We start from the raw sequence: 19,967 nt of genomic DNA on the forward strand, positions 1-19,967 counted from the left end.
AAGAACATGGAGCCAATGTTGAATCTGCCCTTTTCAGACACCAAATTACAGACCCATAGCAAATCTATTTCTGAATAAGGGCAAAAGGGGAAAGAGAGTCCCTTGTCCACATAAAAGTACAGTGAAACTATATACAGGCAGCAAAATTTGTTACAAAAAAATGAAAAACAGACTCTTGTCAGTAAATATGATGTCAAATGTGAAAGCTGAAGGAGTCCAATGTTTTAATACATAGCAATGTACATGATCTCATTTATGACCTTACCATGCTGGTGCCTTTAGCTTAAACAGCTTTTCTGAAGCCTGGATCACTCTTACATGGTCATTAGCCAACATACTGGCCCCCAAGAAAGATCCCACTTCCCAATAGCTCTGCAGTTTCTCCAAGCTCCCCTTTTTACCGAGCAGGCTGCTGATCTTTACTCCTGTAGTAAAAAGAATAATAGATCACAGGAATATATATATGCGGATTTAAAATAACCATTTCCCTGATTTGAAGTCTATTCATTGTTTAAATTACTGTAGCCTTTCCATTTCAATAAAGTAAGATGCAAATCATACTTACCAGTTAATGTTATATACCTTCCAAACACCCTAAGAGGTAGCAGATTTTTTTCTGTCCCTCCCCCTCTTCCTAAAGGCTCCTCAAGAAAGGAACTTTAAGACATCACTGTCAGGACAAGGCCACAGTCAGATTACCTATGTTCTTGCATGGACCTCATCTGTAAAGGTAAATTGGGGCCTTAGGCTACACAACATAGCTGTAAAAACTTAACAGATGCTGAATAAGGCACCTATTATGTTTTTTTCTGCTTTGTTTTTTTGACTTAAAAGCCCCAAGCCCCAAACTTACCTTTATAGACAAGGTCCCATGCAGAAGGAACAGATGATCCACTGGCCTTCTTCCAGCAGTGATGTTCTTTTAATTGCCGCAAGTCCTACCCCAATGAAAGACATCTATTAATATTCGTAAGTCCCCCAGCAACTCAAGACTATGGAGAGCCTCAGGTTTCAATTTTGACTTGTTATGTTTTCTGAGAACTACAAATTCCCAAGTGGCCTTCAGGATGATTTTTAGTTCATATTAGCTGCCACATGTTTATAGCTAACATGAGATATGCTACGCTATCCCTCACAAATAAAACAATTTGCAGCTTACAACACAAGCCTCTTCACTACCATAGTCTTTTATTCACTTTTCCCACACTACTTCATTATGACAGTTTCCCTCCCACATCACCTTCCATTGTCCTTGATATTAAAGCTGAGTAGTCACAAGAAATTTCAATGCAGCTGTTGATCTTTATTTTTTCCTTGAGTAGATAACAGACTAAACTTCATACTGGAAGCAGCAACAAATCTATTAAAATGGGTACTACTACATTAGCTACATTTCAGTCTGCAAAATTCATCTTGTTTTCTTACATTGTTCCCATTTTTATGTTATGAACAATGGACAATGTTTTTAAAATGTGAAATTTTAAACAAGTGGTCTACAGCCTATTTCACATCTATACTTCACACTTTGTGCTCTCTTACTAACAAGAAATTGTTGTGCTTGGGTATCGTACAAAACAATATAACACTTAAATCATATAAAAAACATTATTTGTTCACTTCTCAGGAAAAAAGTTTGTTCAGTTATTTCCAAAGAGAAAAAAATGCAGTAGATTTTACAAAATTATCACGTATCTACCTGAAACATGATACAATATCTATCAATCACATCCACCAACTCCACAAGGTGCAGCAGTGATCACGTTTGTCTATCACCTCTGCAAGGCTTTAAGGCAGGGTGCTATATTACATGTGTGTTGTCAAGACATGGCTTGAGGATGTATACACACTCTTGGTGTAGGATAGGAAGAGGGAACTTGCGTTAAATGTGTTCAGCTTCAGTTGAGTTCTAGAAACCAAGACCTACACACTATCCACACAACACAGTAAATGGAAAATTAAGTCTTCCCCAGGACCCCTAGAGTAACAGCAATATCCCCAAAGGCTGAAGGGCTTTGCTAGAATAAAACATTAGTACGCGCATGAGCAGCATACAAGAGCAGACAGACATCCACTAACTTCTACTGGCTTTGCATGTGACCTCACTGCAAGCGAAATAAGGAACTGGTATCACCAATACATGAATAATTTCAAACTAGTATACTTTTGCTGGGAGGAAGGGGAAAGGGAGTGATTTAGATTTATGGAGTGTACTTGCTGAGTACCAGGTGATGGCACTACACAGTTGCAGATGGCACTCACTGACAAACAATAACAAGCTATTTGTGACAGTGAGCAGCAGCACTGGTTCACAAGCTTACACCCTCTGTTGTGCTCTGCTGCACTTCCACGAACCCACCCATCAGAACCCTCCAGTGTTCCAGAGCTGGGAACAGAGTCAAAGCAAAGTACACACTCAGTGTGTGGTTTTCATTAAAAGCACAACTCACATGGGGAGGAATTGGGACTACTGATGTAGCAAGAAGTGTTTGTTAGGAGGGTAAGGCTGGTGATAGCTAGGCTCTTGAGTTCCAGCTCACAGAATAAGGGAGATAAATGGTGGGAGACAGGATAGATGTGTAGCAGTGATGATATCAAAGGACACCAAGTTCAGGAATCATTACTGTTATGTAGCCTAGAGGAACTGGAAGTTTTACAACTGTTCTGTGAAGTGAATCCTATTACCTTAGAGAAGACAACATCAGCCCCTCATCAAATTCTTCTGAGAAAGATGAGGTATGCAGTGCTAAAACTCACACTAGTTTGCAGAGCTTCATCTACAAAGGTCATCTACAAGTTTAGTTATCACGGTAAGGCAAGTTGGAAAAATGCAGATGCAGCATGGAGAAATTAGCAATATGTCCAAAAGACTATAGCTCTAATCTACAGAGGTGATGGGTTTTTGTTTTGTTTTCCAAACAAAAACAAAGGTCCTTCTCTAGTTTATTTTGATTTCACCATCTTGAAAAGGTTTTTGAGAGCACAAGAAAATCGAGGCAAAGTCAAGTAGTCTTTCCTTCCATGAAAAACTTGGCATTCACAGGGAGAGAGAAAAAAAAAAAAAAAGCAGCTGAATTTCAAACATTTGCCCTTAAAAATAAATGAGCCATAACAGAGGAACCATTAATGCAAAAAAATCCATTAATTTTGTAATACCAAGAATATACCCACAGCTGGTGGAGAAAGTAAGATACAGTAAGTAGATATTACCAGTTAATTATTACTATAAAGGTTTTATAAATAAACTGATTTCCTTGCTCAAATATTGACAGAACAATTCATATTACAGGATCCTTTGTGTGTCAGAGTTGCACAGCCTGCAGAGATCATTATTGTCAACACAAAGCACTGCATTTCTGGTTCTGCAATTTTGTACAGTTAAGAGATCAATACTATTCAGAAAATAGGATTGCCATTAATGTTTGACATGATCATTTAATATTAACTATTAGCGGACAAGCAGAGGGAGGACCTTTTAGAATGCAAATTCTCTGATCTGACTGCAGATAGGTAAAAATTTTGTTGGCTACTGGATTTTATAGTTTTACTGGAGTTATTAAATTATTGCCAGTGCAATAAGATACGCATCTTCTAATTACAGCCTCAGACGGCCTCCTCTGAAGTGCTGTTAGGGACCATATCCTTCCTTAGCCTTTCCCAGCCTACCAATTTAATTTCCATATAACCTGGACTGAACTTCAACCAGCTTGCTCTAGCCTCCCTCCTCATCTCCCACCAGAAGACAGACTTCCTCTAATTTCTGTATGCTACACATAATGCTGTGGGTGGACACCAAACTGAAAGCACTGCCAGGCAAATCTTAACTACTGCGAACAAATGGTCTTGTACGCACAGATCTAAACAGGAGGAGACATCAAAAGAATGACACACATGTAAGAGATTCTTGGGATGCAGGGGAGGGAGACATCAAAACATTTCCCCACACAATCTCTGTGGTTTTGCTTATTTTTGTTTAAACCATGAACATTAGCCCAAGACAAGGAAAATAGTAAATTACCTTCAGAATCTAGCACAACTCAAGCCAGCTCACAGTTCAAACCTCATAGTACAAAGATAAATGTAAGGTGGTGCACCTGGGAAAACACAATCCACGAGTACAGCACAGGCCGGGATGTGCCTCCCTGGGGAGCGGCTCTGTGGAAAGGGAGCAGGTATTTCTCCACCTAATCATTCATCAGCCATATTAAGTAATAAGGACCCTTAATTTCTGTAACTTTCTCCATACAAACAACAGGAAAAATAACACTGGACAAACTCATGACAAGATGATACCAAACATCTATCCCTACAAGTAACACCCAGATTTCATCAGCACAATTAATTTATCTAAATCTGGTTGGCTATGTGCTATTGAAAAGTTTCTTTTAAATGGAAGGATTTGAATTAAACTACACACTAAATATAGCCCAGCTAAGTTATCTAATATAGAATTAGGCCAGCTGAGTGAATGTTTGCAAATGCTATGTAGAAAGCAAAACATATATTTTTACCTCCTACACTGGCACAAGAATTCAAATTTCAGTGTAGGAAATGGAAGTATTCTGACCCAGAAAACAAAATCTCAACCACTCACAGAATGGCCAACACAGTAGTTGGGGAAACTCTATGCAGCCAATCACCTTCACATGAATAACTTCATTCACACCAGAGAAGTAACCATCTCACCCTGACCTTCACATTCAAAAAATTCTCCATCTAGAGAATTACTTCAGACACACAGTGCACACCTAACTTCTAAACTAGAGCAGAAGCTGAGTACAGGAGCATTCTGTGGAATGAAGAACGTTGTTTCTTCCTCACTTGACAATCTCCTCAGGAGACTGATAAAAAACCACAAACAAACCCCAAAACCCCCATAAAGTCAAGAATTATACTAATGCATTAAAGAAGCATGTCAGTTGCAAAGGATATGTTACTACATATTAGAACATTCAGTGCTTTCTCTTGTACCTTCCCTAAAAGTATTACATATCAGCTACTAGGAAGAAAATTAACTCTATCCCAGCTGAAACCAGGACATCCTGACTTTGCACTCCCCTCAAATCCAGCAAAACCACAAAATCAAAATAGACACCTTAGATCTTCCTCCATAAGCATTGAACCAGCTTGCCTGGGGAGGCTGTGAATGCCCTGTCAGGGGAAGTGTTCAAGGCCAGGTTGAGCAACCCAATCTAGTGAAAGATGTTCTTGCTCATAGCAGGGGGTCTGGGGTAGATAGTCTTTAAAAGATTCCTTCCAACCTAAACCACTCTGTGATTCTATGAATGCAGAGATTCAGGACAACTTTAAGAAAACATTGGAAGAGAAACTTCCTTCTCTCAGCCCATCCCAAGCTCAAGTCAAGTGCATTTTCCCCACTCTTAGGATGGCCTTTTTGCCCATATTTCCTACAGTTCTACAGGGGGAGTTGTTTGTTTGTTTTAAAGAATGTTAGCTGGAATTGGATTCCCTCTTCAGGTGTTCCTGTTTCACACAAATGACGCCAGTGAAAAGAAAGATGATTGTCAGCTTTCACTAAGCCTTAGTAATCAGTTAAGGTCTTGAAACTGGAACCAGGTCTTCATGACAGCACTCATCCATAATCAGGTGGGATCAGTGGTGATGGGGGAGACATACTTAAATATTCATATAGTCACTATCAAAGCATTTATATGCAACAATCAGATTTTCCCCCTATGACGGTGAGTGATGTCATACTTTCATTAGAATGTGATTTTGCTGTGAATTTGCAAGCTGTAATTACCAACTTTCCGCAGCTCGAAAGAAGTATCAAAGCAATGTCCAGCTGCCAGGAGGAGTACTGCATAGTTAATTCCCGACTGTAATGTTGGCTCTGACTCAAACGCCTTCTTGAACCTAGAAAAAACAAACATATAAGTTTACTTTCTAAACAATGCAATCTAGGAGGGACATAATTACACTTTTAGGCACTTTAAATGCTTATCTTCTGTTTACACAGCAAGAATCCATGGAAGTAAAAATATTTTACCACTTTCCACACATGCTTTGGGATTATTTTTAGGAGTCCATTATTTATCCTCCTTCCATTTCCTCTTCCCTTGCACAACAAGCACAGACCCTACTCATCCATCCCAGTGAAGTTACAGTATCTCACTAGATTGCCAATTTTGAGATGAAAGAAAAAAAGCAATACTATCAGCTTGTAAGAAACCTGTTTCAGTTAGATTTATTAATAACCTTATTATTTTACTCTTAAATGTATGAATTTTCACTGACTTAAAATCTTAGATTTTGTTGTGGATCTGCTGCAGTGATGAACAAGTATATCAATATGCATAAGCACAAAAGCAAGTGATACAAAACATATGCTGCATTTAGCTATGATTTCAGCTACTCCAAATTTATTCCTTACTGAGTGCCTTAGAACTGACATTGTCTTCATGAGTCTATTCACATGAAAACCAAGTATACCAGATTTTATTCTCCTCAAGAGGAAGTGAGTGAGCAAGAAGAATGGCCGTGGTATTCACCTAGCCTAAATCTTGTCTAAAAGAGAAGGGGAGTCACACAAACACAGCACGCACTATCCTCATGCTAGTAATGCAAGTCGCGGTAACAACAGCAACAGCAGATCAATAGTGTTTTAAACTTGTCCTACAGAATAAGAACATGTTTGGCTGGATGTATACACAAACACATATGCACTTATACACCCTCCTGTAAGGAGGAGGCAAACAAGAATATTGTATGTGACTTAAAAAGCACAAGAGATTTAGTCAGCACAACTCTGCTACAATAAAAGTAGAGAGTTTAAAATTACTTTCAAAACAATAGGAAAAATCTAGACAAAGAGATGGATTATATAATAAAAGTTAAGCAGGTTGTAAGATTAATACATAAGAAAGAAAAATAATCTATAATAGAAAATAAAGGATTTGGCTTCCAGAACACGCTTTGACATGTAAGCAAAGCTAAGGCATTTTGATCCTAGCAGACCACAAATAATGTCTGGCCTGGTTTGATGTTTTTGCAAATCCAATGATTCAGGACTTTGCATCTTTTAACATAGACTCTGCTGTCCAGAACTTCAGGACAGGCTCCTCTTCAATCTGCTACATACCGATGGCTTGGCTTCACGAGCGAAGATTTGGGAAGGGCTTTAACCACGCTTACTACAAGCACAATGACCAAGGACATGTGGGATACGCAAATCTGGTTGAAAAGGGTACTTAGGCAATCCGGAAGTATCCAACCAGGACTGTGATCTCCAAAGAAATTTCAAGCTACCCATGTGCTGGTCTGCCTGCATGCAAGGCTGGATCTGCAGCTTCCCATGCACCTTGTCACCTACCGGTTCGACCCTCACCTGTCCATACCCACAAGTGAGAGCGAGCTCTTCCAGCCTGCGCAGGGGATTGTTTAGGTGAGGCACAATGTGGGCAGAACTGGCCCCAACCTTTACACCTGAGGTTTAACTGCCAGGCCCAGTGAGCTAGGACAGTGACAGCAAAGTCTGCAGGTCATAGGTTTTATAAGTGTCCTTCTCTTAGATGGAAGAACATACAAGGCTGGACGAGCTCCATCAGCCCGGGTTTGAAAATAGGAGTTTTTCTTCTCCTATGAGGAATGCCTGTCTTTGCTGACAAAGACTCTTTCTGTACTCCAGTTGCCCCCCTCCAAAGAACTTAATCATTGGACAAGAGTCTAGCCCTATAAAAAAAAAACGTGATGAGCAGAGAAATCTTAATTTTGCCTTTTTTTCCCAAATTTCTCCCTTTTCCAGCAGAAACTAATTTTTCTAGCCATCTTTACATGCTACTCACACCAGGAAATACTAGTAACCTTAGATATCTGTAGTCCTATTTACCTCTCCTAAATTGTTACAACCAAAAGTGTAATTTTATATTTGATGCAATCCTGTGCTGACATTCTTAAAACTTGCCTCATAAATATAAAAAAAACCCCATGCATTGATTAATTTTGAATAGATGAAAATATTCATGGTTTCCTAACAAGTGACAAGTCACGTCTGTTAACTGAACTATTTTAAGTTCAACTGCTGCAGCTGCTGACATTGTCATGTCCCCAGTATCACTCGAGGAACCTGTGCAGATTTGTAGAAAGGTGGTAAGGTTTAAAAGTCTGCCAATGAAATGGAGGCTGGCTCAGCTGGTACAATTATAAATGCCATCAAGAAACTGAAAGATGACATTTGAGAAAATGTTGCAGTGCAGACACTGAATTAGGGAGGTAGCAGTGAAAAGATTTGAATAAAGACTTGATAGCTTTGGTAAGTCTGATTTACACTGTCAATATGCAACAAGAAAGTGACAGTTAATTATGAGTCTTTAATCTCTTCTCTCATATTTATATGAAAGATGTCTTTTATTCTGCTTTTTAATTGGCACTGCCTGCCTTTTTTTTTTCCCTTCCTTCTGGAATAGACCAAAGTACCTTGACATCACCAGTTGTTGCAAAAGCAACATTTTGGTTCTTCTGCCAAATACTCACTATATGCAATTCAATATAGTTCTCCTACATGCTCATTTCTTTAAGACTGAGATAATAACCTTTATCTCAACAAAATAACACTGTCATGGAGGCATTGTTCCTACACACACCTTCTCCCATTGTGGCCTAGAGTACTAGAGTAGGTCTCCTTTCCAAAGCCTTCCAATGAGTTATGAGTCAGCCTTTCAGCCACGTTAAGTCTGCTGGGTGACTAACTCTAGAATTCAAATCAATATCCAGCATACACTACATACTGAAGGCAACTGGCCCATGTAGCACAGCTTCCAGCAGAACTCCAGCTTGAATCAACAGAGATTCTCCTTGTCCTATGGCAGAGTGGTCTATATCATGTCTTACTTGCCACAGACTTACGTGATTACTTACGAGCTGGAGGCTCAGCATCCTACCCTGTCGAAGGAGCTGTCAGCCTGCAGTCCTTTCCCAAACTGGTGTGCCTGGCTGTAATCACTTCCCCTCACTCCCCTATATATGAATATCATGACTTCTAAAATGCATATATTGAAAGGGTATTAAAACAGCTACATGAAATTATCACTATTATAATTGTTCTTAATCCAATTAGGTTTGAAAATCTCAGTTTATCTGTTCATAAGGCACTATGAATGAGAAAAAAGCAAGATGTACAATAACAAAAGTAATACCTATTCATACTATTTAGCCTGTGATAATGCTGAGTGTTTGTATACAGGATTACAGTTTCCTTGTTGTATTAGTTCATTAGCAAAATTTTTTTTTTTTTTAAAAAAAAGGATCTTGAAAGTTTGTTATGGGCTTGCCTTAGAATAATCTTTTTTTTAATCCAAAATTACGAAGGAGGGGAATGATGACAATATGCTGCATTCCTGTTATTTCAACATCTTTAAAAAAATCCAGTAAGCACTGCAAAACTTTAAAGCATGACCAGCAATTATAAACTGTACTTGTATTCTGAGGCCATAAACGGTAAACAGTTTTATCTTATCTTTTACCAAAGACAGTTCTAATCTGGTTTATTGAAAACAAGTGACAAATGATGAAGGGAGAAGAAAGTTTTCCATTCTAAGCATTTACTTCAACAGGCAGCTGACAAGCAGAAGACCAGAACTATGATGTGCAGGATACATAAACAGAGATTGTCTGTATCCTCATCTGAATCATAATGAAGAAAAGCAGCTCATCCTCACAGAAGTCTAGGATGGCATCCACTGCCTCCATTTTTTAAGTCTATTGCACATTACAGTGTTTTAGTGTACTTCAAAAGCAATAAAAACCATTATATTTTTAAAATTAAGATAAAAACATGTCTAGCCTATTATGCACTTCTTCGTCTATCGATGGTACTGTAATCCACTGTAATATGCATATACTATATGGCAATGATGGGGTGATAAATAAAACTTTTGTCAGCATGAGTTTGGAACAGTCATAGTGCTAGTGAGCATGGAAGCAAAAAAAAAAGAATAAAAACCCAAACAAACAGAATAGTACATCCTAAGCATCAATACAGAGTTAAACCTCAGTCCTAAGAATAATAAGTTGATACTGTAAACAGGTGACTTCACATTTGGAAAGGAGAAAAACACACTCTGATGAGAACTACCTAAACTTCAAAGTCTCTGAGGTACTTCAACAATTTTGTGGAACCAGATCTGGATCTGCTAACAACATAAATATCTCATTCTTAACAAGGAAGTGAAGAACATAAGTGAAAAACATTAGAAGATTCAGTGTATCCCTTAAGGATGACAAATATATGGCATGAAAAAAAAACAGCTGAAATATATTCCTGTTTAAGGAATATTTTCCCAAAGCTAACAAAAGGACACAGACTACTAAAACAGTACTCACCAGAATGTCCCTTTGTCCCTGCTTTCTGTATCTATGAAACCAGATTCCAAAAACATGTCCTTGTAAATTCGGCCAACTAAGCAGTACATATCTGAAGCTACTTGGTCTTCCTGTTCTACTAGGGGAATCATAATTTCCAGAGCTTTCTGTCTGTCTCCAGGCAGATTTCGCCTATTGAAAAATAAAAAATTGATTAAAAACCCAATAAAGTTAAAAAGAAACACTTTTTTATTACTATGTTTGAATATATATATGACTTCATCAATGTAAATCTGCTTCTAGACACAATTAAATATACACTCACTTCCCTCCTCCTTCCTCTTTTTTTTTTACTTAATATCACTGAACACCTTTACACCAGCCCCCATATACATTTTGTCTCTCATGAAGCATCAGCTAGAGCAAAGCACTGACAACAGGAACAAGAGCTTAAAGGGCAATTCTTAGATTACGTGTTGTTTTCTTACAAAACAGAAAGATACAAACCTTGGTTTCATACCTAACATTTTTTCATAGTAATTCATGTCTTACAAGTAAAAAAAAAGATTCCAACTTGTGTCTGTGATTTTTTTTAATATACATTTTGAATGTGGAAAAAAAACCAAAACAAAACCACAACAAATCAACAAAAACACCTACACAAAAAGCACGAACCAGAGTGAATTCTCACAAAAGGGAAGGTTAGGAAGTGAAGCCAATAAGGTAATATTAACAAAAGTACATCAGACAAATAAACCACGTAATTGCAAGTATTAGACACTTCCTGGTGACTCATGGTTTGGATACATGTATCCTTTGGTATCAAGAGTTTAGAATTTTCTACATATTTGTGTACTCAACAAGCAAATGACTCCTTCCTCTGCAAGAACTATTCTTTGACATTTTGGGGAGAGTATTAAGTTCTTTTGAAGAAATTGCTTGTTATATTTGAGTGGATACAATTTGAACTGGGGGAAATACACAAAAGTCGCTTTGCACTGAAGCTTGGAAGACAAGGCTACTTCAGAAAGAAAAACCACTACATCAAAAGCCACAGCCATCTTAAAACAGACACTACTTGATTAGAGGTTAAGTAATGGATTTTTGCTTCCCCCTCTACAAGAACGTATCAATGTTCTGATGCATCTGCACAAGCAGTGTCAGTGTAAAACCTCAGAGGTCAGAGCATGTGTACTGTAGTAAATACCTGAACTTATGATCTCTGAGCTCATGAATGCAGCTCCAGAAGGGGGTGATGTGGAAGAGAAGGTTTAGGTCGAGCAGAATGGGTAGCAGAGGATGAATAACAACATAACAAAGATAACGATGAAAACAGAGCAAAAGCACTTGTTTCGGCAGATAGTATGAACTGCTTTACCAGAAGAAAAAACATAAACACTCTGTGCAAATCTATGTGCTGAGGCAGCCTCTACTTCTGACTCAGCCTGATGATAAATAAAAACCAGTGCTATCTCTTCCCAGCCTTCAGACCAGTCAAATTCTAACAAATTAGGGCAAGTCTCCTCAGACTACAGAACTGCAGCAGGCTCCCAGAATACTTCTAGAGTGGCACAAAAGGCTGGTGTACTCATCTGAGATGGACAAGTGCTTACAGTCCCAGGGTCCAGGGAGAGAAATAAATTGCTCCTGGATGAGCAAGTAACAGTCTTCTTCAGGTCCATGTTATTTTAGTTCCCCTGACAACTAATCATTTGCCCAGCTGCTGGTTTGCTTTTTTATGTCTTCTCATATTGATCACTCAAGTAAAGCAGTAAGAGTAAATCTGTAGCTTCTTCATGATTTTTATCTGGCTTTCATTACAGAAGGGCAATTCTCAGAATGGAATTTGAAACAGATATCTCTTCCATATCTCATATTGACAATCACCAACACAGATCAAACCAATAGTGAGCTGAACTTAATGAGAACAAAGCCAGTAAGACACAATGGTTTGTAATTTAAGACATTTAGAGTTTGCTGGTCTCCAGAGACAAAGGTCCCTACTTTTCTTTCTGCTTACTCTTCCATCATCAGTGCAGTCACATTTTCTTGATTTAGGTCAGACTAATCCTGACTAATTGAGCTGCTTCATCCTTCCGTACTAGTGATCTGGATTAGAAGCATGAGGGACAGTTGCTTCCACATCAGATATTCAGATGTGTAGAATATTTGAGACCTGCCTTAGCTTAGGAAATATCCTCTATATTACCAATAGAAGAAAGCTACAATTAGCCAATTAATTCCTTCTTGGCATCCACCAAAGCATAAACATTTTCATAGCTGTCATGGATTCCAGTTGCATGCACAATCTGGAGAAAAGAGGGAGAGGAAAATCTGATTTTAAGTCCTTTGGAGGTACTGTGTCAACTTTTTGTATGATAGACACTTGTCATCAGAGAGAGCAAGTAAGATACATACCTCAAAGGCTACATCTTACAGTCACATCTATAAAAACAGACTTTTCAATCTGCAAGGAGTCCCAGCAGAACCAATGAAGTATAAGGATCTGCCTAAGAATATACTGCAGTTTTGCAGGTTTTTTTAGTGTCCCAGTGAACTAGTTGAGTCCTGTTTTCAGAGGTGACTTTATTTTAGAAAATTATGACCTTGAGGTCTAAATAACTTGTTAGAACTCCAAGGTACGGCTAGTGACCTTTGTAAAGGCTATGCAGAAGTGGCAGATACATACTGGATTATTTAATCTGCAAAACTCCACATATTTATGACAAAACAGAAACAGAAGTGGTACAATACTGATACACTATATGGATACCTGGTATAAAGGAAAAAGATGGATATTTTATTCAGGCAAAACAATACCGGATAGCTGGGTTTTATTTTTGTTTTGGTTTTTCATTTGCTTCAAAAACAGGGTTGTTTGTTTTTTTTTTTCAACTAACTACTTGTGACATATTTTGACATGATATGCTGTTTTGAGCCACCTCAGAGAATCTGAATTACAACATTCAAATCTGTGAGAAGCAGAAAGATCTGTAGACATATTCTACATTTGAGAATTTCAATGCCTGCTGGCACCTGGTCCACTCCATTAAATGTTAATAGCAAAATGTTCACTGCGATAACAGCAAGGGAGCAGAAAACCTTTGTAATTTCCACTGAAAAACTCCCTTTTTAGTGCCTTGCCTAACTGCCAGTACCCTAGGAAAAAAAATCCAGGCTTGGCTCTCATTTAACCTAACAAAGTAGTGAATGTTTCTCCTTGTGGTGCCTTTTGTGCATGTTATCAGAGAACATTCGTTCATTATTATAATATAATGGAATCTTCTGAAGGACATATGATCAAAGTGCTCCTGTCTCCTGACTACTGAAACTCAAGAGTTGAATGAGATTATCCATCAATGTTTTAAGGCCAGGCTGGGTGCAGCTTTGAGCAATCTGGTCTAGTGGAAGGTGTCCCTGCCCATGGCAGGGGATTTGGAACTAGAAGGTCATTAAGGATCCTTCTAACACAAAACATTCCATGATCCTGTGTCTAAGTTAGCACAAATGCTGCAGCACTGCCACTCATACAGCCATACTTACAATATTTCTCAGAGGTAAAATACTGTTAGGTATTTATTTGCCCTGACTTAGGTACTGAAATGAAAAAGTGGTGCTAACCCACAGAAAGATAAATCAAACACTTATGCTAGAGAAACAGAAATTGAATTTGACACTGCAGGAGGTAAGGAAAGCTTAGATTGATCACGAAGATGAGTCCCCAGAGTTGCTTCAGTGAAAACGCTAGAGCTGCATATGAAGAGTCCAGTAGGGAGCTTCACCCAGGATTAGCAACCCTGTGTAAAGTTTTGAGTTCTGATTTACTGTTCAACAGCAGAAAGAAGGATAGTTTCTTACCTGCTCAGTGCAAATGCATAATGGAGCCTCACGTGGTGGTGGGAAGCCAAGTCAAAAGTAGGCAGTTTTTCTAAAGTTTTCACCAGTTTCACAATGGAATCATAATCCTTCCAAAAGAAGGGAATAATGAAATTTTAAGTGGCTGTACCGAGGTACACCTATATGAACTCCTCTTTGACCTATTATTTCACACTAAAAAGTATTCTCAGTTCATTGTAAGCTTTACAGATTTCAGTTTCCTCAGTCTCAAACTGTAAATAGCCTAGCACTCATCAGAAATGTGAATACGCACAGTATTTAGCAGGGAAACATTGTCCTGTACTGAGTGGTTCAACGTGGTCCTGTGGAAATTTTAGTACATCTGTTTCATTATTTAAATTAGATTCAGAGGCTGAACACATATCAGAGTTCATATAGTACAGACATTACAATGCTAACTGCATCTAAATTGAGGCCTCCCAAAACTCTGAAGTAGGTATGTCTTACACACCTAACAAAATACAAGAATCTTTTGACACCACAGTTTTTAAAGGAGCTTACTTGCTGACCTGTTTAAAAAACAAACAACCACAATAAAAACCAAATCACTTTAAAATGTTTAAGGAGCAACAGTTGAAATTACATATAACAAAGTAAGCAACTAGCACCATTCCAGAAGCTGAAATGCAGATGGACATGTTATGTTTTCCTGAGTAGTGTCACAAGCATGGTGACAAAGAATACATATACGTATCAATAGCAGAACGCCCCCTTAGCCTTTAAATAGGACACACTAGGGTTGTTGATCACATAGCAATGCTGAGATGAAGAGTTGTTGTATAACTTAGGTGCTGGTTATAAATCAACAACACCTTTCTGCTATGTAAGGGCACACTATAAACAGTGTTAAATAAAGTAAAAAGTATCAGTGAAGATACTATACAAGATTTTTATTAGTGTACATTATTCGTCTAGTTTGTTAGCAAATCTGTGCAAAATACACTAAAAATTTCACTGAGAAGGTAATTTAATTTGCTATGATTAAGATGACTTTGGAAGACAGGATTCATACCTGGATGTCTCTATAGGACAGCAGCAAGTTTATTACAATGTCAGCAGACAAGACTTCAACATTATCCACTCGCTGTCGAATCCTTGCCAGCTCTGCTGCAAGCTCTTTGCCTGTGTAGAGAGTACGGGCCTTCCTGATGTCATTCAGAATGGATTCCCGGAAATATTGGCTGGAGAGGAATAACTTCACATCAGAAATTTGGAACAGGTCCCTTGCACTTGTTTTTCAGGCTCTGCAGCTCTCCCAGAACATGTATGTGAAGCATTTATTGATGGAGCAGTGTCAACACGGAGATTTGGTGAAACTAAATTATTAATTATCAATTTGTCTATATAGAAGGCAAAACACTGCATCACCCTGAAGCAAGAGCCTAACATTTATATTGTTAGCAGAATATATGAGTTTTAAATGGGGGTACAAAAATACAACTTACCTTGAACTGGCCTGTGCCACCTTCAGGAGCTGAATAAATCGATCCACCAGAGGTAAGCATATAGGTCCAAGCAGCGACTCAAGGCTGGGCTGCATCAATTCTGTTAGTCCCTTCATAAAACTGCTATCACAGCAGTACACCTTGTTATGTGGAGTTACCATATAAGGAACAAATATGTAGTTACCAGTGCACATCTGTAAGGAAATAAAGTGCAATTATTTAAGGAAGTTATGGTTTCACAAGCCTAAGCATAAAGCAATTGCATAGAATACCTGCAGAATTTCACCTGTTAAAGTCACAGGGAGATAGGCTGCTTATTTAAGCAAGACCAAGACTCTGATACCTATGTAGTCTAGGATTATGTGTTCGGTTTTCATCTCAGAAGTGATATACATCTGAAATATATTCTTTCAGATTTCTGAACTACTTCCTGTTAGATGAGTCTTTTCAGAAGCATCACACTGACCTTAAAATAGTCATTGGCTCAATAGAAAAACAGCGCTGAGGGCACACCCTGGTCACCCTAAAGCAGCAGGTGGATTCAAATGAAGCTGACGTACACTCGTTTTCAAGATGACTGATGTTCAGAAGGGAACAAGCACTCTGCAATTTAGTACAGTTAGGCTCACAGATGTTGAAAACAGCACAAGCTAGTTGCCTCACAACAGGAAAACTGTAGAGAAAACTGATCCTTATATGAACTGCAAAATGGCTGAAATAGTTTAGCATAACAAAGACAAAAAAATTCCCTACTAAGTAGAAAAACTTCCTGGGCAGTGGGACTGCAAACCATACATATTTCAGAATAATCACTTATGGACCATCTTAGCATTGCTATACTGTATTGACTTCTATATATCAATATATGACAGATATTTTACCAATACTTCAAAATTAAGTTTATCTTCCAGGAAAGACGGAGGCAAGATGTCTGGTGCCAGAGGGATGTGTGTCAGTATAGATTTATGCACATTGAAAGCTTGCTGATTATTTGTGGTTTTGAAGTGTCTTAACTATGAGACAGCACACCATCTAAATGAGGAGTTCTGCCATTTGGCTCTCAAAGCTCAGATTCCACTATTTAAGTGGCCAGCAGCCTAGCAAGAAAAGCCTTAAGGAAGGAATTCTTGAGACCCACCATTTTGGTACCCCCTAAATTACTTCCAAGGTTAATTGCCTTCTGGTCATATTCTTCCACTTTCCCAGAAGTCAACACAGCCATGAGGACATCACCTCAGAGGATCCCCTTTCAAGCTGAGCTCCAACCATTGACAGAGCAGTCACTGAATAGTTTGCAAATGCACAATACCAGCTGTGCTTAACACATGCATTTTAACATGCATTATTAGATTTAAAAAATAGGGAAGGATTGAGTTACTTCAGTCTGTATGAATGTATGTGTACAAATATGTCAGTAAAGATGTTTTTGTACAGATCAGAGACTGGCTATCAAGAGTACACAAATTACCTTTTCTAATTACTCCTATTATGCTATGAAACTGTAAGCCCTTGCAATAAAGGCAATCCCACCCCCACTTCTGAGGGATATAGACACTCTGTGAAATTTAAAAGTAACTGATACAGGCATTTACATGAGGTCCATTGAGCAAAACTAACCCAGAACTTGGATGGAGATTGTATACACAGACTTGCACAAGGATTAATTTAGTCTTCTTCCCCCAACAACTGCAAATCATAACAGCTGAACAGCTAGGACACATTCTTCTGTGCATGAATTTAGTGACTCCGAAAGAACTGGGAAATGTATGACAATATTTTTAATAAACAATTAAGGAGTGTGATGCTAGAACCCAAACTGCTCACCTTTGCAATGGAGAATTAAACAGGTACTTCAGCTCAACAAAATGGTAGCATATAAAGTGATCACACACTTTCAAGAATGAATGGATGAACCTTTGACTCTGCTAAAATCTAATAAGCCCCACACTCAAAAGCAGAGAGAACATTATGAATTTGCTGGGAATAGTTTCAGCAATTACAGGATGAGGGTGGGAAGTCACTGGCACAGGAGCTACTATTAAGCATAGGCAGACTGTTCCCCCACTTTCCTTTTTTAAATAAAGAGGAAAAAGTTTAGGAAGTCAGAGCCAAGAGAAAGGGTGAGGTAGCTACAGATATCCTGGGGCAAGCATTTTACTTCCTAATGTTTATTCAGTGCATTAAAAAAAAATTCAAGACTGCTTGCACGAAGGCCTACCCAGACCTCTGGCACACTGTTTCCAAAGTTCAGGTCTTAATTAAAAATCAACTCTGAAAAAGGATGTTTCCAGCTTTTGAAATACATAGAACCCAAAGTTTATCCTGGCATAACTGTCAGGCCACCTACAGAGACAGTACTGGAGTCTTCATATTTAATCCTACAAGCAGGAAAACTACTCTTCCTGCAGAGGCCAAGTGCCTGAGTCCATTACTGAGTAAGGGCCCTTATAAACTGATCCTGAGCTCACCTTCTTATAGAAGTAGGTATTTATTTCAGTGGAACAAGAGAGCCAGCAAAAATAGTTCACATGCATTTTTCCTGTTACCCAAGGGGAAAATAAAGCTAGTTTTATAGCCTGCTATAGGAGATACACAGACCCAGTAGCCTTCTGGAAAGAGTGGACAAGGAAGAAATTAAGTGTAAAAACCAGGAAAAAACACTACATGGGAAAAAAAGAGAAGAAAATAAAATCAATTTACAGTCATTCAGGGGGCACCCAGGGTCCTCAGGAATTGTCTCAAGGTAGAATCTCACTTTGATCTTTGGTTGTAAACTGTGTAAGGATGCAGCTGCCTTTTCCTAAGCCAGGGAATTAATCTGGTTGTTAAGCAGTTATGCGGGGAGCTCTGTATCTCTGAAATCTCTTGGTTTTGACTGAAATTCATCAGACAAACAGGCAGATACAGAAAGAGGGTGGAGGATGAAAAGAAAACAAACCAAAACCAAAAAAAGTACAAGCTATTGAGTTTCATTTCCTTAGAAAATAAGCTTAAAAAAAAAAGAAAAACCCACATGCAATATAGCTAAGAAATATTGATCTCAATTTCACTTTCCTAGCTAAAGAGTACATGAGATATTTAACAGCTAAATCTAACAAAGGCAGACTTGTAGTAGCTCCAGTGACAAAGAAAAAAATTAATCTAAAGTTATATATTATTTACTAAAGGTGGTGGTGGAATAAAGATAACAGTGACGGCAAAACTGCTCTCGCATGCGAGTATGGTCTCCCACTATGGAGAAACATATTTTGTCACCATCTCAAATTCTAACTATAAGGACCCCAACCCTGACTGCATTTGAGCAACAATGGGGATAGAAGCCTGAAAGGACCAGGCTGTGGGGGCAGCAGCAGCTGAGGAGCTAATCCAATATCAGACAGCTCTAAATATTTTTCCCCAAAGCAGAGTGCATGAATTGGTTCTCTCCTCATTCCCAGGCTATGCAACCTCTGTCTCAGGCACTTTTACTTCCTTTCTCACTTTTTTTTGTCAAAATAACTACACTAACCTCTGTCAGTCAGAATCGGGTGATCTTCCCAACACACGCTTCCTTTCTGCTCACATATTGCTTCACATATTGACTTAGGGCAATTACTCCACTTCGAAGCTTAAATATCTTAAATATTCCAGAGCACTGGAACAGGTTGCCCAGGGAGGTTGTGGAGTCTCCTACATTGGAGATATTCAAGGCCTGCCTGGACAAGTTCCAGTGTGATGTACTCTAGGTTACCGTGCTCTTGCAGGGGGGTTGGACTAGATGATCCCTTCCAACCCTCGGGATTCTGTGATTCTGTGATCTTCTATTTATCCTATTGAAATCTGCCCTGTAACACCCCATCCCAGCTCTGATGTCATAAACTCTGATAATCTTTCCTAACCCTATTCTAAGTTTGTTGAGTACTCAAGACAAATTGTTGGTTTCCTTTGATCCATTCCTCTGACTTGTCATTCTGTGTACAATTAAATTAACACAATCAAGCCACTGAAGAATGAGCCAAGAATGGGCAATTTTTGAAGGATTAATTAAATCCAACTGCAGTATTTTCAGTTATGTCAAAGCCCTTTAAAAAACATGCATAGCAAAAAGAGGCTTCAAAAGTGGGTGGGAATAGACACCCTCCTCCCCCTAGTCAACAATGGTTACTGAAAGTTTCATTTTCCAACCCTCTTTCTTTACAAATCCCTCATTATTTAAGGTTCAAAAGCTCAAATTACATTAATGAACATTCCAAAGTGATTGCAGGTCACACAAGTTGTAAGCTGAAAGGTATTGCTGCAAACTTCGGGGGCTGGGACTGCCATGAGTGT

At 38.6% G+C, this 19,967-nt stretch overlaps 1 protein-coding gene across 1 annotated transcript in view; it reads right to left on the minus strand.

Annotated features, from left to right (window-relative positions):
• Positions 1-19,967, minus strand: part of MAP3K5 (mitogen-activated protein kinase kinase kinase 5) — a 102,805-nt gene that overhangs the window by 44,110 nt on the left and 38,728 nt on the right. Inside the window, exons 4-9 of the mRNA XM_031054051.2 lie at positions 15,660-15,853; positions 15,227-15,395; positions 14,176-14,282; positions 10,339-10,509; positions 5,762-5,874; positions 266-425 (exon numbers count right to left, since the gene is read on the minus strand). Of these exons, the coding sequence (XP_030909911.2) occupies positions 266-425; positions 5,762-5,874; positions 10,339-10,509; positions 14,176-14,282; positions 15,227-15,395; positions 15,660-15,853 (914 nt within the window). The remainder of the gene's footprint in view (positions 1-265; positions 426-5,761; positions 5,875-10,338; positions 10,510-14,175; positions 14,283-15,226; positions 15,396-15,659; positions 15,854-19,967) is intronic.

This window comes from Melopsittacus undulatus, chromosome 3 (assembly GCF_012275295.1).
Source record: "Melopsittacus undulatus isolate bMelUnd1 chromosome 3, bMelUnd1.mat.Z, whole genome shotgun sequence".
Taxonomy (NCBI): domain Eukaryota; kingdom Metazoa; phylum Chordata; class Aves; order Psittaciformes; family Psittaculidae; genus Melopsittacus; species Melopsittacus undulatus.